Below are 22967 nucleotides of genomic sequence, written 5' to 3'. Positions count from 1 at the left end.
AGGTGTAAACCTCTCGATCATTTGCTTACTTCCCATCCAACTCTAGACCAAGTACTCGTGGTTCCCCAGGTGGTGGCGGTTGCAACACACACCTACCACCACATGCGGCGAAGTGCACACCTTTAGTCGTTGGCTCATTGTCTGTAAAGCATCACTTTACAAACAACCTATCCGTCAGAGTAGCAAAACAAAACATTGTAGTAGGTTTGACAAATAAACAACACGATTAATTTAAAAAAATGAAACAAAATATGACTATTACAATATTAAAAAAAACATGGCCGTGAAGCTTCAATCATCATCGAGACTCTCTTCTGACTTGATCTCCTAATGTTCATCCCCTTGTGGTTTGAAGGGGTATTCCGTCTCTATCTGGTGTATTCCGTCTTATTGTTGATTGGGTCTCTTTATCTCGCATAGAGGCTATCCAACTATTTCAAGATAGAACACCCGAGTGCGAAAAAGACCGACAATTGGCCACTCGACCAATTGCTATCAACTTACCGGTCCAAAGTTTTTTTTTCCAGTTACCAACATTTTTTCACTTCTTACATTTCTAACAAGTAAAAATGTTACTTCAGGAAAATCTACCTTTCTTGTTTCGTACAAACATATATTTATCTAGAGTTATATCATTCTATCGTCAAAACTGAGGAGTGTGGCAATGCTCACATTGTGATCTACTTTCTATAGAGTAAATAGCATAAAACTATCACAATTCGGGTTAAAGTTCTAAAAAATTACTCGCTCCAAACTAAAACCACGACAATTATTGTGGAATGGAGGGTGTATCACCTTTTTTTACAGATGCTTACCACCCTGAGGGCACTACGTTGCCAAAAATTACTATTATGACATGGTTGGTCCATTCATCAGGGCTGATGTGGCACACATGTCAAGTCAGTTAGGTTGGACCATTAAGCTGGCTGTTACGACGGATGGGTCAACATGCCAGTCCATAAATGATATTTCAATATATATATTTTTTTTTGATAAAAGAGAGCTCCCTCTCCGATTTCATTTAACAAAAATCACAGTGTCCTGTGATTACAAACTAAGAGAAAGCAAAAGAAAGCCCAAAAGACATTTTAACAAAGTTACAAAAAGTGAGAATGGAGCGTAGCTCAGTTGGCAAGGCGCGGGAGTTCGCAACCAGCCCACCAAGGTTCGAGTCTTGGCTCGAGCGCTTGGTGCTCACGGAGTTTTCTTCTATAAAAAATGCCAACAGGCTAGTCTAGCCCGAGTTGGTCTCGTTTTTTTAAACTTATGGCGATGCATCTGTAGCTGCCGGAGGGCCATTGGCCGGGCTGCCATCGTGATCTGCTTTCTATATGGGCGAGCCTCGAGACATTATGGATGGGATAGGATCACCAGTGCACGCAAGGCAACGCATAGGCACATTTCTCATCTCCATGGAGTTCATGTACCAATTTCATGGCATCTCGAGCCAGTCACAACCACATGGTGGTCGATCAAATCATGGAGAGACGTTGCACGGTGCAGGGCAGGCGTTGCATTGCATAATTGCATTGCCATTTCCGTGCACAGTCCGCTTTAGATGAGAGATGGCTAGTGTTGCCATTTTTTGAGCTCCGGTTTCACATGCGGTGATCATGTGAAGTGAACGCCCAAACACCACACGCGGGTTCCACAGTCCATAGCTCGTGCTTTTGAGAGGAGTTTCCCCGAAACATGAGCCTATCGGGGCCGTCCTACTGGAGCCTCTGCTACACCCGAAACGAGAAACAAAGTATTCTCGATGGGTTGGCTGCTGGCTACTAGTACTACTCGGTTAGTTCCATCGCCTGGCCATAGAGCACTTCGCCCCACAGCGGATACCCTTCTCCATCTCTCGCCACTCTCTCTCCCTCTCTGCAAGCGTGCACGGACGCCATGGACAATCCTCCGCCCGCGGCGGCGGCCAACAACGTGGCCAATCCTCCGGCGGCGGCAGCAGCCAACGACGTTGCCAATCCTCCGGCGGCGGCAGCAGCCAACAACGTGGCCAATCCTCCGGCGGCAGCACCTGCGGTAATGTGGTTCCCAAATCACAATCATTTCTGTCAAAGTATATCGACGCTGATGCTTTCCTCCATCCTTGATTATGCTCAGTTTTCTCTACGTGATCGGCAGTAAATTAACTAGCAAATGATCTGACATATATGTAGCAGAAGATTATAGGAGTACCTCGTGACAATTGCTTGATGGAATTAACATAAGGCGTTCAGATTCGAGCTACAGCCTAATGTAGGCCAATTTTAGTTTTCTATCTACGTGTTCTTGTTTCAGTTTGGCCAGATCTAATTAGAGCTACACAGAGACTCCACGAGCTATATTTGCCCCTCGTTCTCTTTAGAAAATCTTCTGCTAGTAGATCATAACCAAGGTGGTGTTTATTTGAAGCAATATAGTTTTCCATAGCTTGGTTGCAGTTAAAAACCCTTGTTAATTTTCCTGACGATCGAACAAGAGAGGAACATGTGCTTGCAACTGAACTGAACTAACCCGTTGAGCTCAACTGATGCAGGCTGCTCCAGCAGCGAACGACCCCGCTGCAGCGCGCGCCGCGCGGCACACCGCCTGGAAGAAGAAGGACAAGAAGCTTGCAATCATATCTCTGGTCGTTCTGGCGATCGTCCTGGTTCTGGTTGCGGTGCTGTGCCTCCAACCCTGGAAAAAGTAGAGAATCTATGCATCAAGATGCGTGGCGTGCTCTGAGTGCTTCTGTGGGATCGAGGGACCTGATCGTGTGCGTGGTTAAGGAGTACTACTACGTACGTCCAACCTATATATGCAGTTTGTTCTTCGTACCATCTATGTAGTTCATTGTGGACCAAGTAAAATTTCAGATTGGTGTGCCGACGGTGAACATGCAACAGCTGCTTAATTAGAGCTCACTCAAGTCAGTACTGTGCTCTGATAATATATATTTTTTCTTCACACGTGCTTCTAATCTTCTTTGTGGGCTGTTGAAGCTACGAGAGCCGAACTTCACCTAGCCATGTTCAAATTCTCAATATACATTTGTGAGATTCGCCGACTGTTTCTGACGTTCATAAACTTTAAGGAGCCGGCTCCTCTGTCGTACTGCACCCTGCCGTTGGCTCACTGACGCGTGGGGCCGGGCCCACATGTCAGTGGGCTGACGGCACGTCAGAGGAGCTACGTCCAAACTTTAATGTGCAGTTAGGTTGTGCCCTCGTGTGATATTATGCTTGAAAACCTGCAAAAAAGAAAGAATGATTATATTCATGGTGTTGTGTGTGTGTGCGTCCACAAAAGACCAAAACCCACACCCCTCCCCAAAATTGCACAATAAAGCATAAATTTGCACTAGTGAATGGTATGCAACTTTAGAGAAACTCCGGACCCAAGGGGCAGCTAAAAAGCTCCCTCGAGCATCTGAAAATAATAATAATAATAATAATAATAATAATAATAATAATAATAATAATAATAATAATATAATATTTATATCAATTACAAAATTATGTTTTACACAAGTACATATACCATTTTGCATGTTTACTATATTTCACAAGCAAAGGACAAGTTTTGTCTCCTGAAAAAAGTCAGTGCTGTAAGCAACTTTTTAAGCATTAAATTGTGTTTCTAATTTCCTGCAAAAAATACGTTTTTAACATAAACGACATGAAACATGTACATGTATAAATTTTAGGCAGTTGTATTAACACAATTGGTTTCCATAATGAAATCGGAGGGGGAACCCTCTTTATAAAAGAAGTATACAAGTATGTTTTTTTCGGATTGTTTTGACTTGTAAACCGGAAATTTTCCCTCTCAGTTTGCTAATGTGAAGACTAACTTCTAAAACATAGCCGTCGCCTCCTCCCATCGCCACAAACATCGTCTCCTACCTCCCCACCCACCTTTCCATCGTTGCCGATAGAGACCAGTGGCCAGGCTAAGTATCAACACAAGTCGATGAAGGCGGCGGCGTGGACCTAGGTCTTTGTTCTGGTAGTCTTTGGCGGCGAGATGCAATCTGCGGGTGACGACTTGAGGCACATGATATGGCTCTATAGCGGCCTCGATGGTGTTTTTGGCCGGACTGACGATCTCTGGTGGCGAGCCATCGGTGGATGTGATTCGAGTTAATGGGACGCGAGCGGCAACGACATGCATTGCGTCCCGATGAGGCAGTCCTCAGCTTGGGAGTGCGTATGGCTCCATGGTCCTGCGCTGCTAGGCAACTCTCGCAATGGGCAGGAGAGTCTTGGACCTTCAAATCCGGCGACAACGACAAGTATGTTTTTGCGCACCAATTCTATGTCACATGCAAGGACGGCGGAGCATGAGGTCACTGCGTGAGTGCTGGAGTGTCCCGAATTGGGATTTTGGCGGTACCGACGACCTTCCTCCCTCGCCAATCTTCGTCGTATGTGTGAAGGCGGCCTTCATCGTTCGGAGCCTTTGATGGAGACTAGCACTTGTTGGGGCTTGACACTGTCTGCTTACGCGGGCATGGTGTTCACTTGCGTGGCATCTCAGGTTAAGACCGTGCTACGCATGTAGCTACTGTGATTCCGAAAAGTGGTGGCAACAATACATGATCACTTGTGCGGCATCTCAGGTCAAGACTGTGCTACGTATGTAGCTACTGTGATTCCAAAAAATGGTGGCGACAACACACGATGACTTCAATTTGATGGTGGTTCTCGAATAGCTAGTCTCGAGCTCCAGGGTGAAATCTTAGGTTTGACCCTAGTTGGTTATACATGGCAATGATGGTGTTTTGCGTCTTAACCTTGTTAAAGGAGTTGCTTAGATTTGCTCATACTTTATCTTCAGGGTGAACCAAGGATCTGACCATTGGTGGTTGGATCCAGTGACAGCGGTGTTTGAGCGTTGTTCCCTTCCTAGAGGCATTGCTACTCACTAGTGCAGAAATGCTTACACACAATCTTAATTGATGGCGCGCCACTTTCAATCTACGCCACCACTATTTCTCCAAAATACCGGTGGCGTGGCAATATTTGGTACGCCAAGACTGATAGGTTGTGGCGTGCCTTCATTTTCACACGCCACTAGTGTGTGGGGCCAAGTGTACACACCCGATATATGTTATGAAGGAGTTTTGGAGATGGAGAAGGTTCTGAACACTATCACTTGCAAGGTGTTGCAGGAGATGAACTCTTTATTGGCTGTACCATACACCAAAGAGGAGATTAAATGCGCTCTTTTCCATATGCCTCCTTTAAAAGATCCTATCCCGGAAGGTACCCGGCCAAAAAAATTCAGCATCATTGGGAACTGTGTGGACCGGATGTCACTCAAACAGTTCTTAAAATTGTTGAGGGAAAGGACATCGTGGAGTCAATAACTAATATTGTTTTGGTGTTAATTCTGAAGGTACCCGACCCTTCTAGTCTCTCTTAGTTTTGGCCTAATAGATTGTGCAAGGTTTAGTACAAGATTGCCACTAAGGTCTTGGCTAACTTGTTAAAGAAATACCGCCCTCCACCCTCAGATCATTTTTTTAATAGCAATCAACTTTTGATCGGGGCACCTTTATTACAGATAATATTATATCCACTACAAAAAAACACTTCCGTAATGATACGTGTTTGTCACAGTAGGTCACGTTTTCTGTCATGCATGTACATCCATGACAAATTTATGACAGAATCAAGATAGTCATACCTGTGCTGTCGTAGAAGTGTTCCACGACATTACCAAAATTATCATCACGGAAGTGTCCACTTCCATGACGATAAATCGCGCGTCACAGAAGTGCTTTCGTCAAGGGTGACCGACACGTGGCATCCACCGTAACAGAACGCCGTTAAGCTATCGGGTCCGGTTTTGGATCCGATAACCCGTTAACAGCCCGGACCAATGGGGATTTTCCATGTGTTGCCTCACCGTTGGGACAGATGTCATCCACTCATTGGACAGGAGGCGCCTATGATAGGTCGACACGTGGCATGGCCCAACAGTGGCCCATTCCGGTGAAAAAGGCCGGCCCAGTAAAAATTAGCAGGCCAGCCCATATAAGGCCTACTTGTGCCAGGTCCATTTAAGCCCACGACCCATACGAGATGTGCCAATTCGGCCCGTCAACGGCCCATTAAAGATTTGACACCATTGCAGCCCATCGTCAGTTTGAGCCCATTAACAGCCCGCTATATATTTGGGCTCAATATCGGCCCGATGAGATTTTGGCCTGTTAACGGCCCATTCAGTGGATGGGCCAATTTTCACGATGTACATCTTTCGTCCTTTTAGCGACCCATTTAAATGTTGGGCTAATTTCCGGCCCGGTGTGTCTTTCAGCCTATTGACGACCCATAAATCAGTTGGGCCATTTATAGTCGGACCTGAGTTTCGGCCTTTTAGCGACCCATTTAAGTGTTGGGCCAATTTCCGGCTCGGTGTGTCTTTCAGCCTGTTGACGGCCCATATATCTGTTGGGCCATTTGTAGTCGGACCTGAGTTTTGGCCTTTTAACGGCCCATGCCCTTCATGGTCCAATACCAGCCCGGTTTCTCTTTCGGCCTGCTAAAGGCCCACAACACAGTTGGGCCATTTACAATACGACCTGACTTTCGGCCTCTTAGCGGCCCATGCTCTTCATGGTCCAGTACAAGCCCGCTGTCTCTTTCGGCCTGCTAAAGGCCCACAGTATAGTTGGGCCATATGTAGCCCGAACTTAGTAACGGCCTGTTAACGGCCCGTGGAATCAATTGGGCCCACTTGTTGCCCGCTTCGATGTCGGCCTATTAACGACCCGGGAGTTAAGAGGGCCGACCATTAACTTTCGGCCTGGTAATGACCCATTAACTTAATGGGCCCACTAAAGTTCGTACATGTCTTTAGGCCAAATTAGATAATTTGAGCCTATTATGACGAGCAATTATGCACAGGACCAAAACTGATCAAGCAAAGGTACGACATACAGGGGAAAACGTTGCACATCCAGCATATATTACAGGAAATTACATCCACTGGGCAATCAAAGATTGATGCCAGTGCAAATAAATAAACAGAACCTAACGATCTACAACGTCATAATCTGCAACCTCAGCACGGATGACGCCCATAAGCATGTGGGCAAGTTCTTGCTGCTTTGCTACATTGTCTCTGAAAACACGTCCATAAGTTGTTGTGTCGCACGACTTTGCACCTCTGATTCCTCCACCATTTCCATCATTCCTTCAGCCATTAATTGGTTCACAAACATATATTTTTTCCGTTGCACTCGAGACAGAGGATACTGAACAGATTCAAATGGTGATTTTGGCAGACTTGTATTATTGATAGTGGAGAGTGTCTCGACCACTGCATCATAACATAAATTAGGAGGGGAACCAAACAGATTAATCATGAGTTATTGCCATATTACCTGGCCTAGATTTATTGGAAAGAAACAATGGGGTTGCCTTGCTGTTTTCAGAGTTTGTCTTCTTATCTTCAGCAGCCTGCACCAAATTAAGACACTAGCATTGCTATCATTGGCCAAGTCAGATAATAGGAAAGAAACATTGGCACAACGAACATTTGGGCAACTAGCCAACACCAAATTAACACAATATGGCACAGCTATCATCAGCCAGGTAAGGTAATACGAAAGCAACATTGACACAATGAATGAATGGGCAACAAGAGCAGCACTACAATTCAGTAATGTGCATGATATGAGATAGTACACTCATGCAGCTCAGTATGCAAAACTACCAGGCAGTTTTCTTTACAAAAATCAACATTGGCGCCTTTAACATTTACTACAACTAATTTTAGATAAGATAAAGGTTGGATTCACGCCGATTAACAAAATACATGCTGATGTAAAAATATAGTGATATACAACAAGTACTTACATCAGCATTGGAGCACAGAGAATTCCCGCAAGATATTTTCCTCGAATACAATCCCAATGAAGGAAGTCTTCTATCATTTAACCTTATTTTCTAAAAAAGAGATGGGTAAGAAACATGTAGAAAACATGATCGGAATGCTATAAAATTTCATGATGCGACGATACGCACACACTTCTTAGAATGGAGTTGGCATTCTTTTGCTGGACTGGAGCGGACTAGTGTTTTGGCCACTGGAATCTGCTTATTATCAGTGGGAGTTGGGTTTCTCTGTGCTGGAGCAGTATCTATGAAAAATGGAGTTGGTTTATTATCTCCTAGCGTTTGGATCTTTTGCAAAGACCTGGTTTGTAACCCTTCAGATTCTAACATAGCCGCCTTCCCCTTGCATGCCTTATATAGAAGAATGGTGCTTCAATTATAAAACATGCTACAACAGAGATGGAATAGGTACTGAAGAATAGAAAGGCATGACATATTGACATGTATTCCCTCCATCCGGAAATAAATGGATGGGTCTAGGCGTATTGCAGTTCTAGATACATCCAGTTTTATCCATTTCTGCGACATGTAATCCGGACGGAGGGAGTATGATGTAAGAGTTAGGGATACGACAGGAAAACACAGTAAAAAAACACTGAAAACCCACTGCAGAACCAAAGTAATCAAACCCACTGATATGAGATAGTACACTCATGCAGCTCAGGATGCAAAACTACCAGGCAGTTTTCCTTACAAAAATCAACATTGTGGCCTTTAATCATACATTTTGCTACAACTAAATTTAGATCAGATAAAGGTTGGATTCACGTCGATTAACAAAATACATGCTGATGTAAAAATATAATGATATACAACATGTACTTACATCTGCATTGGAGCACAGAGAATTCCCGCAAGAATCTTTCCTCACAGACGATACCAGTGCAGAAATTCTTCTATCTGTTAAGCTTATTTTCTAAAAGAGAGATGGGTAAGAAACATGTAGAAAATATGATCGGCATGCTATAAAATTTCATGATGCAAGGATACGCACACGCTTCTTAGAATGGAGTTGACATATTTTTACTGGACTGGAGCGAACTAGTTCTTTGGCCACTGGAATCTGCTTATTATCAGTAGGAGTTGGGTTTCTCTGTGCTGGAGCAGTATCTATAAAAACTGGAGTTGGTTTATTATCTCCTGGCGTTTGGATCTTTTGCAAAACCTGGTTTGTAACCCTTCAGATTCTAACATAGTCATCTTCCCCTTGCATGCCTTGTATAGAAGAATGGTGCTTTAATTATAAAACATGCTACAACAGAGAGATGGAATAGGTACTGAAGAATAGAAAGGCATGGCATATTGACATGTATTCCCTCCATCCGGAAAAAATGGATGGGTCTAGGTGTATTTCAGTTCTAGATGCATCCTTTTTTATCCATTTCGGCAACATGTAATCCGGACGGAGGGAGTATGGTGTAAGAGCTAGGGATACGACATGACAACACAGTAAAAAAATACTAGTTGAATGTAAAACTGTATGCTAGCGGAATACATACAGAAAAACTAAGGCAACATACACGTGTATGATTGGGAAACTAAGATGGCATTGCAACAGAGCACTAGAAAAACACTTCAATGTAAAAAAACATGGTATGGTAGACAGATGAAGTACATACTGATGAATAACAATGCATAAGATATTCAGAAGCATGATGTCCAAATTAAGCAGATGGCATTGCGATAGAGTAGAATGACAGTACTTGAATTTGAAAACATGTTATCATGAATGGAATAGGTACTGAAAAACAGGAAGGTATGACATATTTACATGCATGATCATCATGCTAAGCACATGGCATTGCAACAGAGTAGATACACTCCAGGACATTATATGCATGTTGTACCCATATCACGGGCCAAGTTAGAGCAAGGACCTTGTGGGGTGAAGAGGATTCAACATCTTTCTGCAAGTCTTCTGAAGAACTGCCTTTACATGTTCCATCATATTGGGTATCATTGACATCAAGTTTATTGGCCTTTACATTGCTCCGTGAGGTTCTTGTGGATATATCAGTGTGTGCAATTATATCTGACATGCATGGAAGACAACTAGTAGTTAGATTTATGTAATGAGTGCCTGTAGGAGACGATATAAATAGTAGGACTGGGGTTAACTAGCAGCAACAGGTCTCAAAAACTAAAGGGAGAACACAGATGAAAGCTACAGAATATGTATCGTTTGTACTCGAGATTAACTAGATGGCACACAAAAGTATTAAAGAACAACATAGGTAATACTAGAAGTGGTATAATACTATAATCACCAGCCTGTGGGATAGCATTGGCTGATGTATGATAACTATGGAACAACGTTACCTAAAGAACAAGTATCTTAGCTGAACTATGGAACAACGTTAACTCCTGAACAAGACCCGTAAGAGATCAGCATGCATATATAGTGAAACGTGATAATCTATTTTCCATGCTTAGATGAATAACAAAGCCATAAATGTTGCACACAAGTAAGATGAGGGTACAACCTATCTGGCCGCCATCCATAGGAGTGAGCATCATGTGCTGACTTGTCGATGGCCCTGCAGTTGTTGTGGCTGTCCATGTCGGGCACGCACATTCGATGCAGGGAACTGTTGAGTGGGGACTATAGCTCCATTCTGGTGTATGCTTCCCTTGTTGGAGCAGCTGCGGTGAGTCGGAAGACGGTGTGGCTGAAGATGCAGATAACACATAATGTTAAGAATGACACATATCTTTGATCTGAAGAAATACACTAAGAGATCAACAGCAAGGTACGAGAGTGGTCACACGTCTGTTGACTGATGACTAAATTGGGGTCACACGATTTTATTTTATTTTGGTACTGTCCGATCTACGCCGGATGGCTTGATGGCCGTCTTGTGCCTCCTGGCTGACACTGTTAAGAATCTTCCCTGAAGAGCCAGCGACCAACGGCAGAGCAGCTTGCCTCCGCTGTCCGTGGCCTCGGCCAAAACCCCGCTCCCCGCCCCACCGCACTGCCGTGGTTGCGCCGCCCCCGGGCCAATCCACAAAGACTCCCCGTCATCCAGATCCGGCGGCGGCAGTACCTTCAACCCATGCAACTCAAAGATAACCATCTAAGCGCTGCTTCCATGGCGAACTTGCGGCCCCGCACCCTTACATTAGACACCAGCCAACCGGGAGCCTAGGAGCTCCGCCGCCTCGAGGGGTGTTGCTTCCCATTGGGAATCAATTGGCCCAGAATAAAAATTCAGACAACTGATGCCTAAATTAAGTGATTTGAGATGAGGGTGCAACCTATCTGGCGGCATGGTGAAGTAGGCAGGTCCAGCGGCCGAGTCGGTGAGGCCGGCGGCAGGGAAACAGCGATGTCGCGACGGTCGACGGCTACGGGGAAGCAGCGCCGGGACTCTGGACGGATCCGAAGTTGGAGCCGCTCCGGCGCCGTGAACAATGGCGGGGGTGAATCGGCTCCGGTACGGTTCACGCGTGATGTCTACTACGCAACCTTCTTCTTGTAGACGTTGTTGGGCCTCCAAGTGCAGAGATTTGTAGGACAGTAACAAATTTCCCTCAAGTGGATGACCTAAGGTTTATCAATCCGTGGGAGGCATAGGATGAAGATGGTCTCTCTCAAACAACCCTGCAACCAAATAACAAAGAGTCTCTTGTGTCCCCAACACACCCAATACAATGGTAAATTGTATAGGTGCACTAGTTCGGCGAAGAGATGGTGATACAAGTGCAATATGGATGGTAGATATATGTTTTTGTAATCTGAAAATATAAAAACAGCAAGGTAACTAATGATAAAAGTGAGCGTAAATGGTATTGCAATGCTAGGAAACAAGGCCTAGGGTTCATACTTTCACTAGTGCAAGTTCTCTCAACAATAATAACATAATTGGATCATATAAATATCCCTCAACATGCAACAAAGAGTCACTCCAAAGTGCTATTCTTTCCGTTCGATCTATCATAGAGTTCGTACTAGATAACACCTTAAGACACAAATCAACCAAAACCCTAATGTCACCTAGATACTCCAATGTCACCTCAAGTATCCGTGGGTATGATTATACGACATGCATCACACAATCTCATATTCATCTATTCAACCAACACAAAGTACTTCAAAGAGTGCCCCAAAGTTTCTACCGGAGAGTCAAGACGAAAACGTGTGCCAACCCCTATGCATAAGTTCACAATGTTATGGAACCCGCAAGTTGATCACCAAAACATACATCAAGTGAATCACGTGATATCCCATTGTCACGACAGATAAGCACATGCAAGGCATACATCAAGTGTTCTCAAATCCTTAAAGACTTAATCCGATAAGATTACTTCAAAAGGAAAACTCAATCCATTACAAGAGAGTAGAGGGGGAGAAACATCATAAGATCCAACTATAATAGCAAAGCTCGCGATACATCAAGATCGTACCACCTCAAGAACACGAAAGAGAGAGATCAAACACATAGCTACTGGTACATACCCTCAGCCCCGAGGGTGAACTACTCCCTCCTCGTCATGGAGAACGCCGGGATGATGAAGATGGCCACCGGTGAGGGATTCCCCCTCCGGCAGGGTGCCGGAACAGGGTCCCGATTGGTTTTTGGTGGCTACAGAGGCTTGCGGCGGCGGAACTCCTGATCTATTGTGTTCCCCGATGTTTTTAGGGTATATGGATATATATAGGTGAAAGAAGTCGGCCAGGGGAGCCACGAGGGGCCCACGAGGGTGGGGGGCACGCCCAGGGGGGCAGGCGCGCCTCCCTGCCTCGTGGCCACCTCGAAGCTTCCGTAACGTCTACTCCAAGTCTCCTGGATTGCTTCCGTTCCAAAAATAACTCTCCCAAAGGTTTCATTCCGTTTGGACTCTGTTTGATATTCCTTTTCTTCGAAACACTGAAATAGGCAAGAAAACAACAATTTGGGCTGGGCCTCCGGTTAATAGGTTAGTCCCAAAAATAATATAAAAGTGTTTACTAAAGCCCATAAACATCCAAAACAGATAATATAATAGCATGGAACAATAAAAGATTATAGATACGTTGGAGACGTATCAGCATCCCCAAGCTTAATTCCTGCTCGTCCTCGAGTAGGTAAATGATAAAAACAGAATTTTTGATGTGGAATGCTACCTAGCATATTCTTCAATGTAATTTTATTTATTGTGGCAAGAATATTAAGATCCATAAGATTCAAGACAAAAGTTTAATATTTACATGAAAACAATAATACTTCAATCATACTAACAAAGCAATCATGTCTTCTCAAAATAACATGGCCAAAGCAAGATATCCCTACAAAATCATATAGTTTGGCTATGCTCTATCTTCATCACACAAAATATTTAAATCGCGCACAACCCCGATGACAAGCCAAGAAATTGTTTCATACTTTTGATGTTCTCAAACTTTTTCAATCTTCACGCAATATATGAGCGTGAGCCATGGACATAGCACTATAGGTGGAATAGAATGGTGGTTGTGGAGAAGACAAAAAGGAGAAGATAGTCTCACATCAACTAGGCGTATCAACGGGCTATGGAGATGCCCATCAATAGATATCAATGTGAGTGAGTAGGGATTGCCATGCAACGAATGCACTAGAGCTATAAGTGTATGAAAGCTCAACAAAAGAAACTAAGTGGGTGTGCATCCAACTCGCTTGCTCACGAAGACCTAGGGCATTTTGAGGAAGCCCATCATTGGAATATGCAAGCCAAGTTCTATAATGAAAGATTCCCACTAGTACATGAAAGTGACAACATAGGAGACTCTCTATCATGAAGATCATGGTGCTACTTTGAAGCACAAGTGTGGTAAAAGGATAGTAGCATTGCCCCTTCTTTCTTTTTCTCTCATCATTTTTTTGTTTGGGCCTTTTTCTCTTTTTTTATGGCCTCTTTTTTCTCCCTTTTTTTATTTGGGCTTCTTTGCCCTCTTTTATTTATTTTTTTCCTCCGGAGTCTCATCCCGACTTGTGGGGGAATCATAGTCTCCATCATCCTTTCCTCACTGGGACAATGCTCTAATAATGATGATCATCACACTTTTATTTACATACAACTCAATGTTGGGAATCGTAGCATAATTTTAAAATTTTCCTACGCTCACCAAGATGCATCTATGGAGTATACTAGCAACGAGGGGAAAGGAGTGCATCTACATACCCTTGTAGATCGCGAGCGGAAGCGTTCCAATGAACGTGGATGACGGAGTCGTACTCGCCGTGATCCAAATCACCGATGACCGAGTGCCGAACGGACGGCACCTCCGCGTTCAACACACGTACGGTGCAGCGACGTCTCCTCCTTCTTGATCCAGCAAGGGGGAAGGAGAGGTTGATGGAGATCCAGCAGCCCGACGGCGTGGTGGTGGATGTAGCGGGATGCCGGCAGGGCTTCGCCGAGCTTCTACGAGAGAGAGGGGTGTAGCGGGGGAGGAGGGAGGCGCCCAAGGCTGTTCTATTGCTGCCCTCCCTCCCCCCTTTATATAGGCCCCCTGGGAGGGGGGGGGGCGCCGGCCAAACCCCATCTAGATGGGGGGGGGGGGGGGGGCGGCCAAGGGGGTGCCTTGCCCCCCAAGGCAAGTGGGGCGCCCCCCCACCCTAGGGTTTCCAACCCTAGGCGCAGGGGGGAGGCCCATGGGGGGCACCCCAGCCCACTAAGGGCTGGTTGCCCTCCCACTTCAGCCCATGGGCCCCTCCGGGATAGGTGGCCCCACCCGGTAGACCCCCGGGACCCTTCCGGTGGTCCCGGTACAATACCGGTGACCCCCCGAAACTTTCCCGGTGGCCGAAACTTGACTTCCTATATATAACACTTTACCTCTGGACCATTCCGGAACTCGTCGTGACGTCCGGGATCTCATCCGGGACTCCAAACAACTTTCGGGTTTCCGCATACACATATCTCTACAACCCTAGCGTCACCGAACCTTAAGTGTGTAGACCCTACGGGTTCGGGAGACATGCAGACATGACCGAGACGCCTCTCCGGTCAATAACCAACAGCGGGATCTGGATACCCATGTTGGCTCCCACATGTTCCACGATGATCTCATCGGATGAACCACGGTGTCGAGGATTCAATCAATCCCGTATGCAATTCCCTTTGTCAATCGGTATGTTACTTGCCCGAGATTCGATCGTCGGTATCCCAATACCTTGTTCAATCTCATTACCGGCAAGTCTCTTTACTCGTACCGCAATGCATGATCCCGTGACTAACACCTTAGTCACATAGAGCTCATTATGATGATGCATTACCGAGTGGGCCTAGAGATACCTCTCCGTCACACGGAGTGACAAATCCCAGTCTCGATCCGTGCCAACCCAACAGACACTTTCGGAGATACCCGTAGTGCACCTTTATAGTCACCCAGTTACGTTGTGACGTTTGGCACACCCAAAGCACTCCTACGGTATCCGGGAGTTGCACGATCTCATGGTCTAAGGAATAGATACCTGACATTGGCAAAGCTCTAGCAAACGAAACTACACGATCTTTTATGCTATGCTTAGGATTGGGTCTTGTCCATCACATCATTCTCCTAATGATGTGATCCCGTTATCAATGACATACAATGTCCATAGTCAGGAAATCATGACTATCTGTTGATCAACGAGCTAGTCAACTAGAGGCTTACTAGGGACACGTTGTGGTCTATGTATTCACACATGTATTACGATTTCCGGACAATACAATTATAGCATGAACAATAGACAATTACCATGAACAAAGAAATATAATAATAACCATTTATTATTGCCTCTAGGGCATATTTCCAACAGTCTCCCACTTGCACTAGAGTCAATAATCTAGTTACATTGTGATGAATCGAACACCCATTGCGTCCTGGTGTTGATCATGTTTTGCTCTAGGGAGAGGTTTAGTCAACGGATCTGCTACATTTAGGTCCGTATGTACTTTACAAATATCTATGTCTCCATTTTGAACACTTTCACGAATGGAGTTGAAGCGACGCTTGATATGCCTGGTCTTCCTGTGAAACCCGGGCTCCTTCGCAAGGGCAATAGCTCCAGTGTTGTCACAGAAGAGAGTCATCGGGCCCGACGCATTGGGAATCACCCCTAGGTCGGTAATGAAATCCTTGATCCAGACTGCTTCCTGCGCTGCCTCTGAGGCTGCCATGTATTCCGCTTCACATGTAGATCCCGCCACGACGCTTTGCTTGCAACTGCACCAGCTTACTGCTCCTCCATTCAAAATATACACGTATCCGGTTTGTGACTTCGAGTCATCCAGATCTGTGTCGAAGCTAGCGTCGACGTAACCCTTTACGACGAGCTCTTCGTCACCTCCATAAACGAGAAACATATCCTTAGTCCTCTTCAGGTACTTCAGGATATTCTTGACCGCTGTCCAGTGTTCCATGTCGGGATTACTTTGGTACCTTCCTACCAAACTCACGGCAAGGTTTACATCAGGTCTGGTACACAGCATGGCATACATAATAGACCCTATGGCCGAGGCATAGGGGATGACACTCATCTTTTCTCTATCTTCTGCCATGGTCGGGCATTGAGCCGTGCTCAATTGCACACCTTGCAATACAGGCAAGAACCCCTTCTTGGACTGATCCATATTGAACTTCTTCAATATCTTGTCAAGGTATGTACTCTGTGAAAGACCAATGAGGCGTCTTGATCTATCTCTATAGATCTTGATGCCTAATATATAAGCAGCTTCTCCAAGGTCCTTCATTGAAAAACACTTATTCAAATAGGCCTTTATACTTTCCAAGAATTCTATATCATTTCCCATCAATAATATGCCATCCACATATAATAAGAGAAATGCTACAGAGCTCCCACTCACTTTCTTGTAAACACAGGCTTCTCCATAAGTCTGTGTAAACCCAAACGCTTTGATCATCTCATCAAAGCGAATGTTCCAACTCCGAGATGCTTGCACCAGCCCATAGATTGAGCGCTGGAGCTTGCATACTTTGTTAGCATTCTTAGGATCGACAAAACCTTCCGGCTGCATCATATACAACTCTTCCTTAAGGAAGCCGTTAAGGAATGCCGTTTTGACGTCCATCTGCCATATCTCATAATCATAGTATGCGGCAATTGCTAACATGATTCGGACGGACTTCAGCTTCGCTACGGGTGAGAAAGTCTCATCGTAGTCAACCCCTTGAACTGGTCGATAACCCTTAGCGACAAGTCGAGCTTTGTAGATGGTCACATTACCATCCGCGTCCGTCTTCTTCTTAAAGATCCATTTATTTTCTATGGCTCGCCGATCATCGGGCAAGTCAGTCAAAGTCCATACTTCGTTTTCATACATGGATCCTATCTCGGATTTCATGGCTTCTAGCCATTTGTCGGAATCCGGGCCCGCCATCGCTTCTTCATAGTTCGAAGGTTCACCATTGTCTAACAACATGATTTCCAGGACAGGGTTGCCGTACCACTCTGGTGCGGAACGTGTCCTTGTGGACCTACGAAGTTCAGTGGCAACTTGATCCGAAGCTTCATGATCATCATCATTAACTTCTTCCCCAGTCGGTGTAGGCACCACAAGAACATCTTCCCGCGCCGCGCTACTTTCCGGTATGGAAGGGGTGACTATCACCTCATCAAGTTCCACTTTCCTCCCACTCAATTCTTTTGAGAGAAACTCCTTCTCCAGAAAGGACCCGTTCTTGGCAACGAAGATCTTGCCTTCGGATCTGAGGTAGAAGGTATACCCAATCGTTTCCTTAGGGTATCCTATGAAGACGCATTTTTCCGACTTGGGTTCGAGCTTTTCAGGTTGAAGTTTCTTGACATAAGCATCGCATCCCCAAACTTTTAGAAACGGCAGCTTAGGTTTCTTCCCAAACCATAATTCATACGGTGTTGTCTCAACGTATTTAGACAGAGCCCTATTTAAAGTGAATGTGGCAGTCTCTAAAGCATAGCCCCAAAATGAGAGCGTTAAATCGGTAAGAGACATCATTGATCGCACCATATCCAATAGAGTGCGATTACGACGTTCGGACACACCATTTCTCTGAGGTGTTCCAGGTGGCGTGAGTTGTGAAACTATTCCACATTTCCTTAAGTGTGTACCAAATTCGTGACTTAAATATTCTCCACCATGATCTGATCGTAAGAACTTTATTTTCCTGTCACGTTGATTCTCAACTTCACTCTGAAATTCCTTGAACTTTTCAAAGGTTTCAGACTTGTGTTTCATTAGGTAGATATACCCATATCTACTTAAGTCATCAGTGAGAGTGAGAACATAACGATATCCTCCGCGAGCCTCAACACTCATTGGACCGCACACATCGGTATGTATGATTTCCAATAAGTTGGTTGCTCGCTCCATTGTTCCGGAGAACGGAGTCTTGGTCATCTTACCCATGAGGCATGGTTCGCACGTGTCAAATGATTCGTAATCAAGAGACTCCAAAAGTCCATCTGCATGGAGCTTCTTCATGCGCTTGACACCAATGTGACCAAGGCGGCAGTGCCACAAGTATGTGGGACTATCGTTATCAACTTTACATCTTTTGGTATTCACACTATGAACATGTGTAACGTCACGTTCGAGATTCATCAAGAATAAACCATTGACCAGCGGGGCATGACCATAAAACATATCTCTCAAATAAATAGAACAACCATTATTCTCGGATTTAAATGAGTAGCCATCTCGAATTAAACGAGATCCAGATACAATGTTCATGCTCAAAGCTGGCACTAAATAACAATTATTGAGGTTCAAAACTAATCCCGTGGGTAGATGCAGAGGTAGCGTGCCGACGGCGATCACATCGACCTTGGAACCATTCCCGACGCGCATCGTCACCTCGTCCTTCGCCAGTCTCCGTTTATTCCGTAGTTCCTGTTTTGAGTTACAAATATGAGCAACCACACCGGTATCAAATACCCAGGAGCTACTACGAGTACTGGTAAGGTACACATCAATTACATGTATATCACATATACCTTTGGTGTTGCCGGCCTTCTTTTCCGCTAAGTATTTGGGGCAGCTCCGCTTCCAGTGACCACTTCCCTTGCAATAAAAGCACTCAGTTTCAGGCTTGGGTCCACTCTTTGACTTCTTCCCAGTAACTGGTTTACCGGGCGCGGCAACTCCCTTGCCGTCCTTCTTGAAGTTCTTCTTACCCTTGCCCTTCTTGAACTTAGTGGTTTTATTCACCATCAACACTTGATGTTCTTTTTTCTGATCTCCACCTCCGCTGATTTCAGCATTGAATATATCTCAGGAATGGTCTTTTCCATCCCCTGCATATTGAAGTTCATCACAAAGCTCTTGTAGCTTGGTGGAAGCGACTGAAGGATTCTGTCAATGACCGCGTCATCCGGGAGATTAACTCCCAGCTGAGTCAAGCGGTTGTGCAACCCAGACATTCTGAGTATGTGCTCACTTACAGAACTATTTTCCTCCATTTTACAGCTGAAGAACTTGTCGGAGACTTCATATCTCTCGACCCGGGCATGAGCTTGGAAAACCAATTTCACCTCCTCGAACATCTCATATGCTCCATGTTTCTCAAAACGCTTTTGGAGACCCGGTTCTAAGCTGTAAAGCATGCCGCACTGAACGAGGGAGTAATCATCAGCACGCTGCTGCCAAGCGTTCATAACGTCTTGGTTTTCTGGGATTGGTGCTTCACCTAGCGGTGCTTCTAGGACATAATCTTTCTTGGCTACTATGAGGATGATCCTCAGGTTCCGGACCCAGTCCGTATAGTTGCTGCCATCATCTTTCAGCTTGGTTTTCTCTAGGAACGCGTTGAAATTGAGGACAACGTTGGCCATTTGATCTACAAGACATAGTGTAAAGATTTTAGACTAAGTTCATGATAATTAAGTTCATCTAATCAAATTACTCAATGAACTCCCACTCAGATAGACATCCCTCTAGTCATCTAAGTGAAACATGATCCGATTTTAACTAGGCCGTGTCCGATCATCAGCTGAGACGGACTAGTCAAGATCGGTGAACATCTCCATGTTGATCGTATCTTCTATACGACTCATGCTCGACCTTTCGGTCCTCCGTGTTCCGAGGCCATGTCTGTACATGCTAGGCTCGTCAAGTCAACCTAAGTGTATTGCGTGTGTTCCGAGGCCATGTCTGTACATGCTAGGCTCGTCAACACCCGTTGTATTCGAACGTTAGAATCTATCACACCCGATCATCACGTGGTGCTTCGAAACAACGAACCTTCGCAACGGTGCACAGTTAGGGGGAACACTTTTTCTTGAAATTATCGTAAGGGATCATCTTACTTACTACCGTCGTTCTAAGCAAATAAGATGCAAAAACATGATAAACATCACATGCAATCAAATAGTGACATGATATGGCCAATATCATTATGCTCCTTTGATCTCCATCTTCGGGGCACCATGATCATCTTCGTCACCGGCATGACACCATGATCTCCATCATCATGATCTCCGTCATTGTGTCTTCATGAAATCGTCACGCCAACGATTACTTCTACTTCTATGGCTAACGCGTTTAGCAACAAAGTAAAGTAATTTACATGGCGTTATTCAATGACACGCAGGTCATGCAAAATAATAAAGACAACTCCTATGGCTCCTGCCGGTTGTCATACTCATCGACATGCAAGTCGTGATTCCTATTACAAGAATATGATCAATCTCATACATCACATATATCATTCATCACATCTTCTGGCCATATCACATCGCATAACACATGCTGCAAAAACAAGTTAGACGTCCTCTAATTGTTGTTGCAAGTTTTTACGTGGTTTGTAGGTTTCTAGCAAGAACGTTTCTTACCTACGTATGACCACAACGTGATTTGCCAATTTCTATTTACCCTTCATAAGGACCCTTTTCATCGAATCCGTTCCGACTAAAGTAGGAGAGACAGACACCCGCTAGCCACCTTATGCAACTAGTGCATGTCAGTCGGTGGAACCTGTCTCACGTAAGCGTACGTGTAAGGTCGGTCCGGGCCGCTTCATCCTACAATACCGCCGAAACAAGAAAAGACTAGTAGCGGCAAGAAGAATTGGCAACATCAACGCCCACAACTGCTTTGTGTTCTACTCGTGCATAGTAACTACGCATAGGCCTGGCTCATGATGCCACTGTTGGTAATCGTAGCATAATTTTAAAATTTTCCTACGCTCACCAAGATGCATCTATGGAGTATACTAGCAACGAGGGGAAAGGAGTGCATCTACATACCCTTGTAGATCGCGAGCGAAAGCGTTCCAATGAACGTGGATGACGGAGTCGTACTCGCCGTGATCCAAATCACCGATGACCGAGTGCCGAACGGACGGCACCTCCGCGTTCAACACACGTACGGTGCAGCGACGTCTCCTCCTTCTTGATCCAGCAAGGGGGAAGGAGAGGTTGATGGACATCCAGCAGCACGACGGCGTGGTGGTGGATGTAGCGGGATGACGGCAAGGCTTCGCCGAGCTTCTACGAGAGAGAGGGGTGTAGCGGGGGAGGAGGGAGGCGCCCAAGGCTGTTCTATTGCTGCCCTCCCTCCCCCCCTTTATATAGGCCCCCCTGGGAGGGGGGGGGGGCGCCGGCCAAACCCCATCTAGATGGGGGGGGGGGGCGGCCAAGGGGTGCCTTGCCCCCCAAGGCAAGTGGGGCGCCCCCCCCACCCTAGGGTTTCCAACCCTAGGCGCAGGGGGGAGGCCCATGGGGGGCGCCCCAGCCCACTAAGGGCTGGTTGCCCTCCCACTTCAGCCCATGGGGCCCTCCGGGATAGGTGGCCCCACCCGGTGGACCCCCGGGACCCTTCCGGTGGTCCCGGTACAATACCGGTGACCCCCCCGAAACTTTCCCGGTGGCCGAAACTTGACTTCCTATATATAATTCTTTACCTCCGGACCATTCCGGAACTCCTCGTGACATCCGGGATCTCATTCGGGACTCCGAACAACTTTCGGGTTTCCGCATACACATATCTCTACAACCCTAGCGTCACCGAACCTTAAGTGTGTAGACCCTACGGGTTCGGGAGACATGCAGACATGACCGAGACGCCTCTCCGGTCAATAACCAACAGCGGGATCTGGATACCCATGTTGGCTCCCACATGTTCCACGATGATCTCATCGGATGAACCACGGTGTCGAGGATTCAATCAATCCCGTATGCAATTCCCTTTGTCAATCGGTATGTTACTTGCCCGAGATTCGAACGTCGGTATCCCAATACCTTGTTCAATCTCGTTACCGGCAAGTCTCTTTACTCGTACCGCAATGCATGATCCCGTGACTAACGCCTTAGTCACATAGAGCTCATTATGATGATGCATTACCGAGTGGGCCTAGAGATACCTCTCCGTCACACGGAGTGACAAATCCCAGTCTCGATCCGTGCCAACCCAACAGACACTTTCGGAGATACCCGTAGTGCACCTTTATAGTCACCCAGTTACGTTGTGACGTTTGGCACACCCAAAGCACTCCTACGGTATCCGGGAGTTGCACGATCTCATGGTCTAAGGAATAGATACCTGACATTGGAAAAGCTCTAGCAAACGAAACTACACGATCTTTTATGCTATGCTTAGGATTGGGTCTTGTCCATCACATCATTCTCCTAATGATGTGATCCCGTTATCAATGACATCCAATGTCCATAGTCAGGAAATCATGACTATCTGTTGATCAACGAGCTAGTCAACTAGAGGCTTACTAGGGACACGTTGTGGTCTATGTATTCACACATGTATTACGATTTCCGGACAATACAATTATAGCATGAACAATAGACAATTACCATGAACAAAGAAATATAATAATAACCATTTATTATTGCCTCTAGGGCATATTTCCAACACTCAATACTTAGAACAAAATATGACTCTATATGAATGCCCCCGGCGGTGTACCGGGATATGCAATGAATCAAGAGTGACTATCTTGGATTTCAAGGAATTTAATTATGATAATTGCTCTTTGATAGATTGTATTTCCTTGTTGCAATCCGTGCTAAATCCTCCCCATGCTTATAGTCAGAATAAAGCTTTTACCAAACATATCGTTGATGCTTTGATGCAATCTTACGAAGAAAAACTTGAATTGGAAGTTTCTATCCCTAGAAAACTTTATGATGA

General features: G+C 45.4%; 1 protein-coding gene across 1 annotated transcript; it reads left to right on the top strand.

Annotated features, from left to right (window-relative positions):
- Positions 1 to 1804: 1804 nt before the first annotated feature.
- Positions 1805 to 2940, top strand: LOC123166290 (ice-structuring protein). Its single transcript, XM_044584064.1, has 2 exons — positions 1805 to 2031; positions 2528 to 2940. The coding sequence occupies exons 1-2, from the start codon at positions 1894 to 1896 to the stop codon at positions 2681 to 2683; spliced, it is 294 nt and encodes a 97-aa protein (XP_044439999.1). The 5' UTR covers positions 1805 to 1893; the 3' UTR covers positions 2684 to 2940.
- The last annotated feature ends 20027 nt before the right edge of the window (positions 2941 to 22967 follow it).

The sequence above is a fragment of the Triticum aestivum genome, chromosome 7D (genome assembly GCF_018294505.1).
Source record: "Triticum aestivum cultivar Chinese Spring chromosome 7D, IWGSC CS RefSeq v2.1, whole genome shotgun sequence".
NCBI classification, from domain to species: Eukaryota; Viridiplantae; Streptophyta; class Magnoliopsida; order Poales; family Poaceae; genus Triticum; species Triticum aestivum.
This window is presented reverse-complemented; position numbering and strand designations above follow the sequence as displayed.

Coding starts and splice junctions, on each gene's coding strand:
- LOC123166290 (XM_044584064.1), top strand. CDS start 1,894: ATGGACAATCCTCCGCCCGCGGCGGCGGCCAACAACGTGGCCAATCCT. Junction 2,032..2,527: donor CTCCGGCGGCAGCACCTGCG/GTAATGTGGTTC, acceptor CAACTGATGCAG/GCTGCTCCAGCAGCGAACGA.